Source organism: Echeneis naucrates, chromosome 24 (genome assembly GCF_900963305.1).
Source record: "Echeneis naucrates chromosome 24, fEcheNa1.1, whole genome shotgun sequence".
Lineage (NCBI taxonomy): Eukaryota > Metazoa > Chordata > Actinopteri > Carangiformes > Echeneidae > Echeneis > Echeneis naucrates.
The window spans coordinates 8,391,459-8,410,951 of NC_042534.1; the positions used below are offsets into that span (position 1 = coordinate 8,391,459).

The 19,493-nt window shown below is 41.4% G+C and overlaps 2 protein-coding genes across 2 annotated transcripts in view; one reads left to right on the top strand and one right to left on the bottom strand.

The window, feature by feature from the left end:
• The window catches only part of LOC115037545 (tyrosine-protein phosphatase non-receptor type 14), a 32,428-nt gene extending 29,974 nt beyond the window's left edge, over positions 1–2,454 (top strand). Inside the window, exons 19-20 of the mRNA XM_029496170.1 lie at positions 53–216; positions 493–2,454. Of these exons, the coding sequence (XP_029352030.1) occupies positions 53–216; positions 493–621 (293 nt within the window). The 3' untranslated portion in view covers positions 622–2,454. The remainder of the gene's footprint in view (positions 1–52; positions 217–492) is intronic.
• Positions 2,455–2,818: 364 nt separating this feature from the next.
• LOC115037827 (N-lysine methyltransferase SMYD2-like) lies at positions 2,819–17,400 on the bottom strand. Its single transcript, XM_029496579.1, has 13 exons — positions 17,377–17,400; positions 9,127–9,278; positions 8,041–8,104; positions 7,129–7,239; positions 6,980–7,040; positions 6,263–6,387; positions 6,071–6,138; positions 5,019–5,121; positions 4,340–4,450; positions 4,094–4,214; positions 3,737–3,911; positions 3,510–3,618; positions 2,819–3,174 (listed from the first exon to the last, which is right to left on the bottom strand). The coding sequence occupies exons 1-13, from the start codon at positions 17,398–17,400 to the stop codon at positions 3,094–3,096; spliced, it is 1,305 nt and encodes a 434-aa protein (XP_029352439.1). The 3' UTR covers positions 2,819–3,093.
• Positions 17,401–19,493: the final 2,093 nt, after the last annotated feature.

Below are 19,493 nucleotides of genomic sequence, written 5' to 3' on the forward strand. Positions count from 1 at the left end.
CTCACTCTGTCACATTGTCCATATTTTACCTTTGGCTCCTTCTTTCCTGCAGCCTACCTAGAGGAGATCCAGTCCGTAAGGAGACACACCAACTCCATGCTGGACACTTCAAAGAGCCTCAATCCCCCGGTGGTGGTGCACTGTAGCGCTGGCGTGGGTCGGACCGGCGTGGTCATCCTTACTGAGCTCATGATCAGCTGTCTGGAGCACAACGAGGTGGGTAGACAAAGAGCTTACAGTCAGGGTTGCAAATAGAAGCTTTGGTTAAGTGAAAGTTAAGGTGAGGTAAGTTTCAGGTTCAGACTTTTTATTAGATATATCTTGGATAAAAACATACACATTTTATATTACTTGACTCTATAAAGGTTGATCCATTTTTTTCTCTTAGTTGTTCAAACCAAATTACACATAGCCTCTTCCCTGCAGTCATGTGCTGTAAACCCTGAAACGATCGTTTAAAGGGCTGCATTTCCTCTCCTCTTTCCTTCTCAGCCGATGGAGGTTCCCACTATGTTGTCGGAGCTGAGGCAGCAGAGGATGTTGATGGTTCAGACCATCTCCCAGTACAAGTTTGTCTACCAGGTTCTCATCCAGTTCCTCAAGAATTCCCGTCTCATCTGAACACAGGCTCATGACCTTTGACCTTGGCAGCAGATAATGACAATGGTACTTAATGTAAGCATGGGGACTGAGTTAGCAGGCATAACTTAAAGCGTCAGTTAGCAGATACAGATAGAAGCAGCTCCGCTTTCCTGTTGAGGTTCGCCGTGGTGGTTTGCGTGGAGTGTGTTGAGCTGCGTAGAGACTCACCTCATCTGAGGAAAGGAGGCGTGTTGGTCTGCGTTGAAAGTAACGGTCATTTCTCCTAGTCAGTCTTTCATCCCTTTGGCTCTTTGTGTGGAGCAGGCGTTGTTTGTGCGTTTTCTCCGTGTGAGTCAGGTGAATGAGCAGCTTATCTTTCCTGCAGGCATGAATGTGTCTGTCTACATGCCCTGTGCGCTCTTGAGATTTCTTAAGGAATATGTTGAGATATCAACTCTCAGTTCCAGTTTGGATAGATTGCTGCTTTTCTCATTCATTATCTAGCCATTATTAGAAATGGCATAATGCTTCATAAACAGTAGGTGGCAGCAGTATTATTACTAAACTCTGTACCTAAAAAAGAGTTTGCCAAACAAAAAATGATCTTTAAATCACAGTTTTTAAAATGTTCCTTTATTCAAATAGAATAATGATAAATAATACAGCAGATATTTACTTCCACCTTGTAAGAAATGTTTTTATTTATTTCCATCCAGATTATGGTCACCCTTGCCATGAAAAAGAGGAAGAACCTGTTGATTTTTAGAACTTGTCTTAATTTTTACTACATTTTTCGGAAAAGCCTTATTTGTAAATGCCACAAGGGTTCTTTTTCCTCGATTTCAACATTTCTATTAAAGTCATACTCTCACATGCGTACATACACACAGACTACTTTCAACAACCATTTCTTTCCTTGAATTGCAGCCTGTTGCGATCAAATGTGTCTGAATCCATTTTGTCAGCTAAAACATTTCAAACCAATGCATCAAAGAAAACATTCATATCATTTCACAGCTCGCCTATGCAGCGAATAAACTGTCCTTAGACACAGCAAATACTGCATGAAACAAGAAATTAGAAGCTGCCTGGTCGATCCTTGTTGGGTTCTAGATGGATTTGATAAATTTGTTTTTTGTTTTTTTTTTTCCTCCAAAGATTAAATCTTTGAATCAGTGTTTTTTTACTAACTACTTAAACATTTCAAATCTTTACCTGACTCTTAGGTAAAGATTTGGCAGTAGAATGCTGATGCCTTGGTTTATTTTTGAAGGATAATATTCTAACTCCAGCTGTTTTTACTAATCTGATCCAAACCCAGTAGAGTCCTGTTTATGAAATCACCTTTGGAAGAATTTCCTTTTTCATATTACATTAAATATACCTAAAATAAATAAATAATCTGAATTGTAATTCAAAGCCAGTTGTGTCCAAAATAATGTTGTAAATAAGGGGCATGTAATAAAAAATGGTTTCTACAAATGTTTTATATAGTTAATTTTTTTGACTTGGTACACTTAAAATACCGCAACATAATAAACTATGCATGCATTTTTATATTTCAATGTATATATATCCAGATAAGTATAAGCTTTATGCTCTCTTGACATGTAAGTGGTTTTTTTTGCACTTCAGTTTTCTTTGTGACAGTATTTTCTCACAGCATTCCACTGTTTTGTTAATATTTAATTTTTCCCATTAATTGTTCTTATTTTGGCAAAATTCCCAAATACGTTTCAAAGTATGTGTACATATGTTTTGTATATGCGTTTTCAGTGCATTGCAGTGTCTTTTGTTTTCTCTCCCCAGACATGTATGAAGCTGTCGTACTTGCTTATTATGCAATAAAGCCTTATTTTCTTTAAAACATTGGCCATAAGGGGACCTTTTTTGGAATATACTGTTTTCTTTTATCAATCAATGTGTGTTGGAGAGGATTTCTCTCACAACACTAGACGGTCACAGACGGTTTTAATGCAAACAGTCCTGAATTGCAGCTCTGCCTCGTGGCTTTGGCACATTCAGCAGTTTTATGGGCCCCTTGTGGTGCGACAGCTGTCTTTACTGGCTGACAGAGATTGTGTTGCACTGACCCTTTACACATAAATGTAAACACCTCAGCTGACAGATGATGGAGTCCAGCTGACGTACCAGTCAACAAGGCGAAAGAAAAGCAAAATCATCAGCAGTTTGGAAAAGAGCTTCTCAAATACTTTATCGTCAACATGACGGTAAGAAGCTCATTTCCAAGTCAGCGCTTTACCTTGACATAATAACTTAAGAATGTACAACATTATACACACACAACTGTAGAGGCTGTACAAATAAAGCATAAAATCCTACTTTTGACATTCCCATCATAAAAGCTTCCATAAAAACATGAATTTTCTCTAATATCAAAAAGAGTAGAAAAGTACCTACAGTTCTGGAAAGCTCCTAATCAAAGGAGTGTATGCAGTCCATAGGGGTCAGGGGTCAGGGGTCACGTTCCACCATTTCTGTCCCTTCTCTTCATTTTTTTGTAATCTCTTTACGCAACTCGGTCACGTAGTAGTGATCCTTGCCATGGACCACCTCCATAATAGCCAGCGCCTGCAGACACGGCAATAATTTCACAGCATTTAACAGCATGGAGGTATGGAGTTAATTTCAGCACTATAATGATAATCCCTAATATTTAAAGAGCACAGCTTGATTTGGAAAATGAAAATATGGATTTAGTTGAAAAATGTATCCTTTGGAAAAGGACTATAAAGCAAAGTTTTCAGAGAAAGTCTGGAAAAAAAAAAACAACCCAACAACTGTGGCTTTCTTTTGCCATTTAAGCCAAATGATGCACCAGCAAAGTATTAACTCTGCCAATTCCATTCATCCACAGCAAGCAGATGCTGAAGAATCGGGTATAAAATATCAGAACATTACGTTACCTTCTTGAGAGCGCTCACACCCATCGAGTATCTCTCCATCACCATGTACAGTCTGCCCATCTTCAGGTATATTGATGACACGTTCAAGGAGTAGGGAGGATACAGCTGACTGCAGTACACATAAAAAACGTGGTTATTTTACTAAAAGTGCTCATCCTTAAACTTTGAATATATTAATAAAAAGCGTAATTGTAAGGAATTTGTGATTGCAAACTATTTGTCATTACGTGAAGGGCTTGAGGACTTTCTCGCCGTATGTGATAGCGCTGTCTACATCTTTCATGTAAAGACAAACTCCCATGGCCTGGTACATCATGTGGAGCATGTAGACATTAGTGTCATCGAAGATGGCTCCCATCTTCTCCAGGCTTTGGTCACACATCTCCAGTAGCTCACTAGGAGGTGCTGCAGAGTCAAGGCAGCATCAACCCACACTGAAGTCCAACTGTTACAAACGGCCTCTGGTCACAAAATGGGATGTTTTTGACTCTAGGAAACTTGTCCGCTGACGATACAGTCTACGTGAGTAGTTACCTCATTGCAAATTATTCATGTGTTTGTACAACTGTGACATTAAAGGATATATTTTGTGTGTTTGAAGGCTCTGAACTCTCGGATGGTTTTTCGGGCATAGCGCACCATATTGCTGATGACGTCCGGCTCGATGGGGTCGCTCAGCTTACGTACCTTCAACTTTGCCTTGTCCTGTGAAGGTGAAAACAGAGTCCAAGCATGGAGGTCAACCAACTGACCGTCAGCTGGGATAAACAGCCCTATTACGGTAGAGTCTTTAGTCTTCGTACACAGCATTTTCCTGTACTTGTGCTTACTTTGGATTTGGTTTTACATTCCTGACAGTCACAGGTGAAGTAATAGGACTCTCTAAGCCTGTTGTTGCGGTCGTCTGTTGAATAAAGGAGGTCTATGTAGCTGATGAGCACCTAGACGTGAAAATGACACACAAAAACAGCAAATGACACACTAGAATATTGCTCACTTTCTATTCCTGTTGCTTTAATGTCCCAATTTGCTGACAGCCAGCTCTTTACGGCTGGTTAAAAGGTCAAGTCTAAAAATAAGCACCTGCCTCTCGGACAAGATTACGGTAATTGTCTTTTTAAAAAAAAATGGAAGGCCTTTTAAAGGAATTGCTTGAACATTTTGAGGCAAGACAGTACAAAGGTTGGATGAGAAAAACTGACTACAGATTCATTCAACAAGAACGCCTTGCTCTTGCCTGAATGGAGACTGATGCACCAAATCCAGCTTGCAGACAGTAAAATAATTTGCTCTGTCTCTGGCAAGAGGTGTGGCACCCTACTCAGCGCACACGCACACACACACGCACACGCACACACACGCACACACACACACACACACACACACACACACACACACGCACACGCACACGCACACGCACACACACACACACACACACACAGCCCCTTAGAGGAAGCAAAATAGAACGGAACTCAACCCCCTCCACAGGCAGCTGTCCCCTTTCCTCACTTCATCTCCCGGCTTCATGTCCTGCACAGCCCGAACCTCGGCTGACGTCCCGTTATACGTGACTGTGACGCTGGGCAGACAGCTGTGGTTTATGAGTGCCACACTGCGAGGAGAGACAGACAGATACCAAAAACGTATTAAGAGAGAGAGAGATTAGATAAAAATCCCACCCTTTCTTACATCGGATGAATTAGAGGAAGGGAGACTTATTATTGCTCAGAGCAGTGATATAACCACTTTATTTTTAAGTGGTGTTAGCACTACACTACAACTGTGCCTACAGAGGGTTCTTGAGTGTCCCAGAAATACATTAGCAGTCTTTTTATTACCTGGGTGGCTTGAAATAGCTCAACAAGGAGCTGCGAGGGTGGACTCAATCTCAATCAGCCAGTTTTATAACTTAGCCAAAGCAGGGGGCTGATATTATTACCAAAACATTATAGGACAGGAACATTTGGCTTGCTGACGTTGGGTTGTTACATTATTTGTTACTTCAACTAGCTTTTCATAATGACTTAAGAGATGACACAGAAAAATCTCAAAAAAGTGTGTGTAAAAGTTTTTGGTCATTAACAGGTTCACGTAGTGAGCGACACATACATTTATCTACTAAATCTCACCGATCCATTATATGAATGTTTAGTCACCTAAAAATACTACTAATAAAAGAACCCCTAACAGAGGCTGTGCAGTGAGGAGGGGAGAACATACAGTGTGATGTACTGTACCTTTATATGAGCTGTTGAAACAGCACAGATTGAAAACGTGGTCATATTTATGCATGAGGGTGGCGTGGAGGAAAAGTGGTTAGCACTGTCGCCTCACACCGAGAAGGTTCCAGGTTCCTGCACAGGTACTCACCTCGTACTCTGGCTTCCTCCAACCGTGCAAAAGCATGCACATTTAGTGAATTGGTGATTCTAAATGGCCCGTAGGTGTATGTGTGAGCATGAATGGTGGTTTGTACAAATGTATATCTCCTCAGCCCTGACTGACAAGTGGCAAACATGATGTGGATGGATGGATGGATGCAAGAGAGTTTTCCTTCTTACTCTGGGTAGACTGCGGTACCTATGTGAGATAGTTCCTCATCCTCCACAGTGAAACCATTGCAAGCAACCTGTTCAATAAGGGACATGGAGCAGAGAAAGAAGCATTATTTGTACACACCATCCTTCTTTTATGGTTACTAAACAAACATTGAACGTGTTGTAGTAAAAGATAAGGTAGTAATGGGGGAGTACCTGGGACAACAGTGTGAGCAGTCCTTTTTGATCAGGAAACTCCAAGTGTTTGGAGTAAAATCGATGCATTGCAGCAATGTCTGCCTCATTCATCTCTCTTTTCTCATTATCTACATCTTCCACGTCTGTTGCAGGAAGAAAAGCTTTCATTAGAGTGAATGCGTTAGAATACCTTTATTGAATATTTTCAACGTTTTTATTGAGCATTCTGCTGGCGGGAATCCACTTTTCACAGGAAATCTAAGCTTCCTTCCATCAAGACACAGACATTAAATATCATAAAATAATCAGAGGCAAACAATCTTAAAATTCAATAAAGAATCTCAATTATTTAGAACTCATTTACTTTCTTAATATCAATATGTCTTTGACTCAACAGCATTTGATATACAGACACACATGTAGTCAGCCCTGTGTGTTCATCTGAAGTGCTGTTGCTTCACATTCAAGTTGTTACACATGTTACGGTGTTTAATGTCCATACGGCCGAGCTGCATAGGATATATATAGCTGGGGCCATGGGTGTTTCTGTCACTCTAATCTGAATGGGCTGTGCTTTTTCAAGAGGGACATCCAGGGGCACTTAGAATTGAAGTGCAGTCTATGAACATAATGCTCACTTTATCTTGAATTTGAACAATACTTTCAAGGTTGCTTTGTAAGAGCCGTCCACAAAGAGCAATCAAAATACAGTAACTGTATTAGGGAAATACTCACGGGATTGCATCTCTCCTATGAGCAACATTTTCTCAGACACACATCTGTCTTTCTGCATTTTCTGTGGAAAACCATGGAAATGACCACAATTAACTTCAGTATAGTGTGTCCCAGACAACTCTCATTGTGCATTTTATTTAATCTTCAACCTTCTTGGCGATGATCCGGGCCACCAGGCGGGCCATCTCCGACGGGCACCAGTTCTCTCCAAATGCAGTCATAGCAGAGCACTCCAGCTTGTGCATGGGCCAGTCTCCTTTCTGCACAAACACATAGGGCAAACAAAAGAGCAATGTCGTGTAAAACCATTAGAAATGTCAGTCAGAGTCAGTCAGGGTCAGCCATGGACAGTTCAGCTTCCACCACAGCCAAAGGTCTAGCAGTTGGCATCTACAGCATGGACCGTGATCTACACTACCAGCTGCAGCATTAAGCAGCATGGTGGAATGTGACTGCACTGTGTTCCTCTAATTCTGCCCTCAGCCCTTTACTGCCACATAAACACTGACCCATTAATCTGCTGTCTGTCCCACTGTCTGACTGAGTTTGTTACTATTAAGTTAGGGAAAGTTTAAATGCACGCAGTCGATCTCTATTGTGTGTGACACATGTTTCACACATAAAAATATTATACAAACAGAGACCTTCAAATGGGCATTTTAAAGTTTTGAGTACAAAGTCAGTACTGTCAAGCTGAACTTTAAAAAGGAAACTAACAATGCTCAAGGACTTTTGTGTTGAACTGCTACACTAATCACCATCCCCCATTAAAAAATTCATCTCAATATCAATCAACCTAAACTTTAAAATAGTTTAATTTCAACCTATTGAATTATCATATGGATATTTTACTCTGAACCAATAAACCAAGGAACAACAGAGCCATGTTGTTTGGCTGTGTGACGTAGGGAGGGACTGAGGGAAGCACAATGTCTCAGTTTCAAACCCTAAGCTCCAAGATAGATAGATAAAAAAAAACAAACAAAAACAAAACACAACACACATCAACACATAAATTGTTCCATTACATGAGCCACTCTGGCGGAGTGTGTGTTTCTTACCTGGCATTTTGCATTGCAATAGAAGGCTTTCTTGCACTTCCCACATCTTGCCAATACCTCTTTCCTATAAATTGTAAAAACAATGGCAAGTAGGACAGCATAAAGAGGTTAGTTAGATTTGTATAATTTACTTTACTGGATTCACAAAGTAGTAACCCAAACATCACACAACCTTCAGTCTGGTGAATGTGCATCTAGGTATAGATGAGTATCTTGTTGCCTCAGTGTGTCAGTGTGTAAGTGTGCGTATGGGCATTTAACACATCCCCAACTGAGACAAGAAGGAGCAGTTGCTGGTGGTCTGACATTACTGATAGCAATGAAAGGCTTTAAAACGCTCAGCGGTATTAATAGAGTTGACCTTATGAAGGGCCAGCTGTCCCTCTACCCCACGGAAACAGTAAAGTAGTCCAAAAGTCCACTGATTTTGAGACGCTCGTGCCAAGTCTAAATAAGCTGCTGCGTGGTCTTTCCAAGTGGTGGTAAAGACAACATGACAACATTGGGCACGTCGGCAAGCTGCATGTGCACGCGTCGTTTTAAGGTGCAAAATTGCTGCCTCCTTGTCAAATGAAGCTGTATCGAATGTTGTCATCCAATGTTTGTTTTTCAGAATAAACAATAAACCAACGAGGCAAAAAAGCAATCAAACTAAGCAACAACAACAACCACATGTTATAATGTTTGCATGCATGCATGTAAAAAGGCCAAAAATGCTAATTAATGATGGCATCTAGGGAATAAACATGCACTCATTATAATTGCAGTGATACCTGCCTACCTACCTACACATCATGTGATTTAAACATGATAAAAATGCATGTGCTTGCAAAATACTGTCTGTATGTGCTATTATATGAAATTTATGATGCATACAATTCCTATTCTCTGAGAGGAGGTATGTGGATCTGTGAAAGAAGATAGGCCCAGTGCAGGAAAGCCGAGCCACACAGCAGAAATAGATTTTAAGATGTGATGTTTCAATAACAAATACGCTGTGAGGGTGCCCATGCAGGATGACAGCCACTGCAGACGCAGTATGTGAACTTTAGTGTGGGAGTGAGAGCTCGAAGAAACAGAGACTACCTGGTGAAGCAGAACTCGCAGTAGCAGCTCCGCTCATTCACCGACAGCACGTAAGAGTACGGCCGGCTGGAGAAGAGCAGCTCTCCGACTTTAAACGCTCTGGTAACCCGCAGACCTCGACCCTTCCCCGGACTGTCAAACCTCTCCAGCCCCTCGATGCTGCCCGTCATTGTTGATGTCTTTGCCTCTGAATGAGAGAGTGCCTGCCCGGTTGGGGAGAAAGTGGGGTGACCCCCCCCCCCCCCTCACCCAGCTCTGAGGCTTGGGGCGTTCCCTCCCCCAGTCACAGCTCACTGTGGCACCCTGAGGAAAAGTCTGTCCCTGTCAGGATCATGACCCCCCAGACAAGGGAAAACAAAAAAACTATCAACTTCAGTCGGTCTGGACTGGACAACGTGCTTTTGAACTTTTAACGGAAGAAATGTGTTTTTAACAAAACAAAAAATTAAATCAGTTTATCTGAATGCTTTGAAATAGTTCCTAGATTTAGATTTTTGATTTCTTACCTGCAGGGGTCTCCTAGAATAAAAGGAATGGGCAGATATTCCCTCCCTGCGGTGCACTTCTGGCCTTCCGTCCGCCATCTTGGCTTTGGGGACTTTTTTTTTTTTTTTTTTTTTTTGCACTCATAATGGCTGACCAATGGGGTGCAGTGTATGGAATGACACACATGTGCCCATTGTAGAGACTGATGCACCACTTTGACATGAAGACTCATGCATATACAGGAAGCCCCGTATAGTGACTTCACATGAGTTATGTTCCATTGAAGTCTGTTCTGAGGGTCAAATGGGACCTGCCCAAACGTTATAGCTGAACAATGCTCACAGTTCGATCTCTTGCCCAGATGCTATGATACGCATCCCTCCATCTGTGTCTTTGGCTCTTGCTCCCATCTTTAAAGTGTCTTGGTCTCTTGTACTAAAGAAATAGTAACTTGGAAGCAGCAGCAGATGAATGAATGATCTACAAAGAGTAGAGTTCTCAAGGTGGAAAAACATAAAATAACATTGAGACATTTTCTTCACATAGAAATCATCACATATTAAGATTTTGCAATAGCAATCCTGCTCCGTCAAGCTTTATTGCCAGGTTTAAGAAGTGATGTGATCTTCTGTGTCCTAATTCTGTCTGAACTTTGGGGTGTGTATGTGTGTATGCTCGCAACATGAGCACACACACATACACATTTGAGTGTCATGGAGGTGTGGTGATACAATCCATCCACTGTTTACAGGAGATGGTGAAACCCTCCATGCAAACCTAATAGAACGGCTGTTTATTTAATGCCTTCTTATTGTGGATGTTGACTTTTATTCAAGATACTCCAATAAAATCAATTTTTGGTACTTTTGGAACATTTCACTGTGTTATTGTAGAGTGAACAACGGCAAGACTACAAAAAAATTACATCCTATAGATTGGATCCATATTTCCCTGATCAAAATGATATAAATAGCATCATTTGTTGGGACTTTTACTGCAGTTCAATGAGGACATCTGGTGGTGAAGACAGTGTGTCCTTTAAAGTCTGCATCTACTGCCATTTACCTTTTATCTGTTTTGTAATGGCCAATGAGAGTTTGCAGTAATTGTAGTATATGACTTTATCAATGCTCCAACAACTTGGATGTGTTATTCAATATTCTGTCCATCATAAAGATCAAACTGAGAAAGATTCTCACTAAGAATTGCTTTCAAGTACCTAAATGGTGACAGCTTTTGTCACATTGTGCCATCCTGTGGGTGTCATTTGTAAATACACCCTCAAATGATTAAGAAGCCCAGTTGCATCACAGCTGACCTGTCAGTGGGACAACCGCCTCTCTGATGTTTTTACACAGAGTTAGAGACTTTGTCTTGAGTAGATTGAAATATTTCATAAGTAACCACCCAAAAATACTCCTACTCTCGCTCTCTCTCTTACACACACACATAAACACACCAAACACAAACGACTGTGAAGATTTGTCCCTCATCTGTATCTGAAGGCTTTATCCAACCTTGCCCTAGTTTACCCTGATTTATTATAATTCCATTTTTCCAGTCTTTCAATCTAAAGATTTGTTCCTCCTCATTTTTTAATAATGTGCAAGCAAGGGAGGCATGTCCCCAGGAGATTATGTGGTCGTCTTTGGCGTCTCGTCTTGATTACATCAGAGGAACCTGATTTGATTTGGAAGAAACCCCCCTGTTCCAGTATGCGATCTCTTTAGACCTCCCCAATGCGCTGATTTCTTGCTTTGTCAGAGGGGATGATCTTGATGAATATGATCTGAAAGAGGGCGGGAGAGGGGGATTAGGTGAAAGGATTATAATTTCCAATGACGATAAATAATAAGAAACAATAAATCCTAAGTAGATTTAGTTCTCAAGGAAACCCTGTTAGGGAAAATCAACAGAATAAGAGACAGGACAGTGGCATTAAACAGATACAATAGGCCTGACCTGTTTGGTCTGAGATAAAAGTTCAGCTCTGGTTTTCTGAAGTGGAAACAGTTGAACATAACATTTGTAATGATTCACAAAAGGTTGTTACAAACTTTAGTTAATGTGGATACTTTTCACATCCAAGGAGCATATTTCCCAATATTCTTGCAAAATTTCACTGCTCTTATTCAAAGATTGAAGCAGCGTGATTAGTTAGGCAGAAAATGAACTTTTTTTTCTTCTTTTTTTTTTGTAATAAAGAAAATGTCAGGTGTTCCAGGGTTTCTAACATCAGCCTGCAGAAGTCTTGAGGAAGCTTCTGTATTAAAGCTTTCTGTCTGGGGTGCATCCACAAAATTTAGTTCAAAAAAGAAAAATTGTGTTGTGAACTCCAGTTGCTAAGACTAATGCTAAGGCTTTCTTTTCCAGTCATAGTTGTTGGTAAGCTGTATTTTTAGGAAAACCATTCTATTTTATTTTTTTAGATAAGCTATTTTATGTCTTCAACTTCTGGGTTTCTGGGAAATATTATGGGCTCTGCCACTATGTTTCACATTTCATTTTGTTTAATCGATTTATTAATCAACTCATTATCCAGGAAAGTAAGTTGATTGATTGATAATGAAAATGTAGCAATTAATGTCTGTAGTTTGAATACCCCTTATGTGTGCCTTATTTGAGCACAGAGGTCGACTGTATTCTTCATAGTAAAGTTACAAAAAAGAATAAGTCTGACAAGGTCTAACTTAAAAACCTTATGTTGCTCTTCTGCACACCAGATGGCACAAACACAAGAGCATTTGCTAATTAAATTTCACCCGTGAAAACTTAATGTAATTAAATGATATTTCACTGTCTTCTGAATGTGGCAACAGCAAGGGCTCTGGGTGCAGGTGACCTGAGAGAATAAATAGATGAATTCTCAGCCTTTGTAATAATAATAATAAAAAGTGAAGATGTATTGATATCAGATATACCCTAACCGGGGCAGCGTAGTGGTTAGCGTTGTCGGTTTTGTGCAGAGGTTGCATGTTCTGCCTGAGTCTGTGTGGGTTTCCTCCCACTGTTCCAAAGACATGCATGTCTAGCTTAACTGGTGACTCTAAACTGTCTGTAGATCTGAATGTGAGTGAGAATGGCTGTTTGTCTTTGTGATGGACTGGCGACCTGTCCAGGGTGTAAACCTGCCTTCGCCCAGAACATTGGCTAGGATTGGCTCCAGCACACCCGGTAGAAGATGGATGGATGGATGGATATCCCCTAACCCAATACATGTCACAAAAAACAAAATAGACATAACTAATACACATGGGACCTCACTACTTCAACAGCGGGCCGTTACGTTTGGCACAGATCGATATAAGTGTACTGGTTAGCTGCTCATATAAACTGGTCAGTCGAAACATGTCATGGTTTTGCAGCTCATGTTCTGTCTTCTGTTTATTTTGATCATTAAGGGAAAGATAAATTTATTACCTTGGGTTACATGATAGTGGGTAAAACACTACACAAATCTATATTTTAACTGCGCTCTAATTTATCTGCTCGCTGACAGTACTCTCCTCCCCTTGAGCCTCTTCGAGGATCAGACTGCATCAGCACTGTGTCTGTTTTTACACCCGTCGAAGACACTGTATGTGTAATTTGTGACCATTCTGTTGATGGATGCAGTACATTGTCCAATTGGGGACCTCATAAAACGGCAGCTGCTAATGCTTCTCTGCCGCGAGGTCGCGGACACGGGCTGTGTGTGAAATCCAGCAGTTAAAGACCTTTGCTACTTTCAGTCTTGCAGTAGTGGTGAACTGAGGCCTGCTCACCTCATACCCATGACCTTGTCATCACAGACCATTCTCAGACTGCCGTGCTAACTAGGGGTCATCTGCGGGGCAACTCCTGTGAGTGGGACATTGGTGTGTGCGTGTTTGTATCTAGTGGAGTGAGTGGGGACAGAGTAATTGATAACTCTGAGGGGTGCTTTAGGAGGGGGCACATGCCAAGACAATATGTAATAGTCAGAATATTCCTCTATACACAGTGAAGCCACATTCATCCTGATGAACTCACTGACTTGACTGACACAAAGTCTACCATCCTGCCGTGTCCCCCCATCAGCCAGTTAGGGAGCCAGGCCTTAAGCCTTAACCCCTCTGTCTCCACTCCTGGCTGGGGGGGAATGTGACGCCTGCTCGCCTGCTCGTCCGTCTTAGCCCTGTGGGCTTTGCAGGCGCGGAGCCTCATCTCCCACTGTTTATCCATGTGTCTTTGCTTTGGCTCAGGCCCTACGCTGTAGGCCACTGTGGGCTGAGTGGGGTCCACTGCCCTGTGCCACCCACCTAAGCTCTGCTTTCACTGGTGGGCTTAGCGCCTCAGCCTCCAGCCGCTTTATGAGCAGACAGCTGGGCTAATCTGTCGCCGTCTTTCTTTCTCCTTAGGTCTTGCCTCATTGCTTCTTTTGGCTCCTTTGGCCCCGTGTTTGTAGGCTAGTTTCACACACTGACCTTGCTGTTTCTGTTTCCTTCGTGCGCAAACACACAAATACATGCACCAAAAGCTCTCTGTTTGTCTCTGCTACAGCAGAGATTGAGAATAGAGGAGTCACAGGAGCAGAGTTCACGTTGGGACGGTTCCCAGACTCATCAGAATACATACAGTTACAGGGCCAAAGGTGATAGCTTAACCCCAGGTCACACTTGAACTACAAGAACATCCACTTAACACGTGATTGCAATTCATTTCATTTCCAAGTTAATATCGCAAGGTGTGGCTACCACACACCTGTGACTGGCATGTTTCATTGTTCTCAGAGTGGCTTCAATGAGATCTGCCCAATAACCTGTAATCTTTGAATTCAGAGACTTTAATGAGACGTCATAGTTCCAGGGTAACAGATTCATGCTTGTGACTCTACGAAAACACGTCCAGACATTTCAGTGTCTCTGGGTTGTAGCACTCTGTTTTCTTCTTGTTAACTTTGAATAAAGAGCTTGTGTTTAATCTGTTTAAATGTCTCCATGGTGACACTAAGTTGTGAAGCAGGTTATGAAAGTTTTACTTTGTCAAAAGCTGCATCCCTGATTGTATTTATCGGCTTGCATTTTCAAATTCTTTCAAAGTTCTGTACGTGTGCCATCAGACCTTCCAGTGAACGCTGTTAATAATGGCGTATGATAAGAATTAGTCTACGATGAACCAACGCTATTGAGCCTCAACTTGACGAATGACCGTCTTGAGTATTCCCTCACAGAGCTGCGATTAGAAAACTATTGTTTGTGTTTTCTGCGTTACATTTCAGACAACTAATCACTGAACTAAAAAATAATTAGCAGTTTAATTGATAATAACTAATATATGTTGTAGCTCTGATTTTAAACACTTGAGGTGTTATCATTTTGTAAACATCTCTCCAGCTCTCCCCGTTCCTCTCCTCTCCATTTTCCTCTCGTCATTTTCCCGACCTCCTCCTCCTCCTCCTCCGCTGCTCGCCTTCCCTCCTCCTTCTTCTTTTCTCTGTCCACTTCAGCCATCCAGCTAAACTTAGAAGTGACAACAGTTGCAGGGTGACACCAAAGGCTAAATAAGACCAGAACAATAGCTGGCCCCCTCCCCTCCTTGTCCTCCCCACTCCCAGTAGACTACCATTGTTCTCTCCCTCCACTCTTGCTCTTTCAGGGAGTTTGTTAGCTATGCTAATGAAGGCTGGGCTTGTGTGGATTTAGTGAGTGGGGATTTGATGCTCTTTAACTGGGCACTTTTATAAAGGAGAGGCCATCAGAAGTGTGGCTGGGCGAATATTCATCACTGGTCAAATGTCACAACGTGGACATGATACAGCAGCAGAAGCACATAAGAGATCTCTTTCATTTCCCAAACTCTTATTTGATATCTGTGCAATCAGTCTGCTAGTCTCCTAGCCACAAAAGTCAGCAAAATGTGTAAAAGAAGATATTAAGCAAGAATGTGTGCCACTGGCCCTCTAATGCACAATATACTGTTTGTGTCAGCATGTCAGAGTCCTTGCAGGAAAAAGTCAAGTAAGACAAGATGCAGAGACTACAGTAAGTATAGTGCAGTCAGTCATCCAATCAGTCAGTAAGTCTGTAAATAGCCTGGCTGATGGCTCCTTTGAGCTTTCCTCTAAGAGGAATTCTCTTTCGCCTTGGTGTATTATTAGTGCCTGTGCATTGTTTCCTACAGTGGCACTGCTGCAATCAAAGGAAGTTGGCCTGCCAAGTATACAAATATTTTCCTTTGTCCCTATGTTTAGCCGGCATGTAAGAGTCAGATATGTCTGAGTGTGTGTGTGCGTGGATGCGGGTGCATGTCTGTGTGGTTGTGCACGCAAGTGTGTGCATGCTCGTGGGTATTATGTCAGGTTGTATGTTTATTTATGTGTGTAATCTTATACGTTCAGTGATACATCCTTTAATTGTGTGTCAATGTGAGTGTGTATGTTAGCTACTTATGGACTGTGTGACATTTTATGTGAGAGGTCATGTGCTTGGCTAGTTGTCGTGTGTCGGTATGCTGTTTGGTCTAACACATGTCAATCATTTGTGCATACACTGTAAATGATTTACTATAGAATTTGGAGGAGACACCTGACAAAAAAAAGTTACCAATAAATTATTATAAAATTACAATTTGTATAGAAATAACAACAGGAAATTTATCAGGTAGCGCACAATCTTTAATGTGCTCCTTCAATGTAAAGAGCTGCATTTACTGCTGTCAAAGTAAGGTGAAATAGGAAGCGGTCTGACAAAGCAGTCATAACGCTGAGAGGGATTTCATCATTAGTCATCCCAGTTTGCTGCAGTTGTTGGACTGGTTTGGAAGACGTAAAGCCCGGAGCTTTGTCTATCTAGTAGCGATGCAGTGATTTATATATTTCATACATTTATATGTGCTTAAACACAAGGTGTCTATGTGAGAGTGTTGTCTTTTGTCTTTCACATTAAAGCGTATACAATAAAGTTTTCAGGTATTTTATGTAGCATCTTTAATGTGCAAAAGTAACCTCATTATCTAGCAATCCTTTTTTTCACAGTTCATCTCTTCCATTTATCGAACAAAAACATTATAATCAGATTTGTCTGATTGCTTTATAAATGCCTTTGATGAAAATGAGTTATTTGAGTACACCTTTCAATAGACTAATTAGCTCAACTTGAATGGAAGCCATTAAATGTTAATGCTCTCTGTGGCACTATATTTTCACTGTAATTGATTGTGCCGAGCCAAAATATGATTGCCTGACATTTTTAATATCACAAGGACTGATTCAGTCGTTGTATAAAAGTGTCCAAAGCCTTGACCCGTCGCTCTCTGTCGGGGCTGCTGTGCGTCAAATCCCCCTGAATTTGGTATTCATAGACCTTGGCTGTTGGGCTGCACTATACTATAATCTCATGCTCGAACACGCGCATGCATGCACCAACACAGAGAGACACACACACACACATACACAAGTTCACGTGTGTTGAAGAGTGGTTATATTTGCAAACATGCAATACACTCACGTACCCCTGCATTGAAACACAGAGGTTAGTTATACACACCACGTGCACTCACCCACACATACAGTGTAAGACACACACCGTTGCACTCTTGGGGAAGCAGGTTGCCTGTTCGGTGGCCAAGTGGTGGCGTTGAGGCATCATCGGTCACTTGGAGTCTGCCAGTGACTCACCAAGGGCACAATGGAATTAGTGAGATTCTCTGCAATGTGACAGCTTGCTCTGGCTAAATGGTGTAATAATCTACCCCTCCTCTCACAAACCTCCAGCAGCACACACACACACACACACACTCATTCACTCCCCTCCCTTTCGCCCACCTCATACCAACTGGCACAGATAACATTGTCTTAAGCTATAAAAAAAGATTTTTTTCCCCTCCCTCCATTGCGGTAATTATTGAATTAATGCAGATGGAGAGAGACATCTGCATGTTAAAGTGTTGGCCTCTCTCTTATGCACAGCAGATGTTCCCCTGTCATTTACTCAAATTACGCTGCTTAGATACACGGAGGGAGCGAGAGAGTGAGAGTGAGACAGAGAGAGAGAAAGAAAGTTACTCGCCAAGGCGACATTGTCTTACATCCCTCTCAGTGTTAGCTACCCAATTCTGCATCTGTCCTTCAACCAAACCCCAACTTTTGTCCCTGGAGGTGTCCCTCAAACTTTTTTTTTTTTTATTATTATTATTTTTATCATCATTATACAATTCTTTGATTACAAATGGAAGGCAAGTGCATTTGAGGCATTTGAGGCTTTAAAATAAGGTAGAGAGCTACACTGTCATAATCAAGACAAAATGAAAGCAAATCGAAACTGAACCAAAAAAGTAAAAAGCACAGGAATCATTGAATTTAGAATTTGTGCAGCTGAATGCAAATTATTTTAAGTATGAGGTCCTAACTGGCAAATAACCTTTTCAGTATTCAAAATTCACGTACAGGAACCATGATGTCAAAAATATCCTGTTGATGTAAACATTAACAATCTGACGTCCCGCTGGTAGCTTTCAACTCTTATCGCAGGTCGGGACGTTGCAGTAAAGATGGGACTGAAGGGACAACATCCCCTTGAAGATTATCTGTCGATTATTTGAAGCCAGAACGAGAAACGGAAAGAGACTGTGCATGAGTGTGTCTCCTTGGGATTATATTCCAGGTTGGTTTGGCCTCATCTCTCTGGATTATGTTCATAAAAACATTCTTGTATTATATTTTCTGTGCTTATTGTATTAATACTCTCAGGCAGTTCCCAGAAAAATCTCAGTCCCATGCCTGCTTTAAGGTAATCTTCTTCCACTTGAGCTTTTAAAATGTTTTGGGGAGATTGGCTGTCTTGTAATACCTATGCTTTTCCACTCTTGAGGTTGTGTTTGACCTCTTGTCTTTGACTCAGTTGCATCATCATATCCCTCTACACTGTAAATCACACATCCTTAGTAAATATCTGCATCCAGGTTGCACCTGACTGAACTTTTTCAATCAATTTAGGACGTTTGAAGCCTACGGTCCGACTTATTTTACTGTGAGAAGAAAATTGCATTGCATTAGAGCTAGGGTTGTGCTTTAATAATCTGATTTCAGGTACAGAGCTGTAACAAACTACAGCAGGAGACAGCTAACCAACACCACACAAACCCGTCGGCATATCGGGAAGGCTGCACTGTAAAGACTGCACAATTTAAATCTAATATTTAATGTTGTTGGGATTTAGACAAAAACTGTGATATCTCACAACAACCACCAAAAAACAAACAAACAAAAAACTTAACTAATCAATAGTCCTGGTAAGTGTCTCTTCTAAGGTCAGTCCTGGCCATATTTTCAAATGACTGAACATAAACAGGTGACTGTACTCCGGTGCTTGCTTTGTTGTGTCCTGGTGCAATTTCAGTATTCTATGAATCAGCTCCTCCACTCATATATACACACACAGCAACACACACGTGCCCCTCCTGTCTCTCTCCAAAACCTAACAATCCCATGGAATCTGTGCAACTTCCTTCTGTTCTCAAACCAAAAGCCTTAAAGCCAACAGATGCTTTTGCGTTATCGTTGCCAGTTATCACTCTTAGCTCCCTCTGATAAGACTTTACATTCTGACCCAGATGTTAAGGAGTTCAATTTATCAGATGCACCAGAAGAGCGGACTGGGAGGCGGAGGGATGAGTGAGCATCAAAAATACCCACAGGCTGGGGAGATGAGACGTAATATGCCTTTTTTTTTTTTTTTTTGGCCTGGTGTTGTTTCTGAAGCGGTGTTAGTGCAGTAAGGAGCTCAGCGTCTAAAGAGGCTTTGGTATAGGGGGAAAGATGGGCCATATTACAGCGAGGCCAGAAGCCTGCTTGATTAATGGGCCAGGATAATCACCTCATCAAATCACTCTCACTTATTAAATCTTGTTTAATATCGTTATGA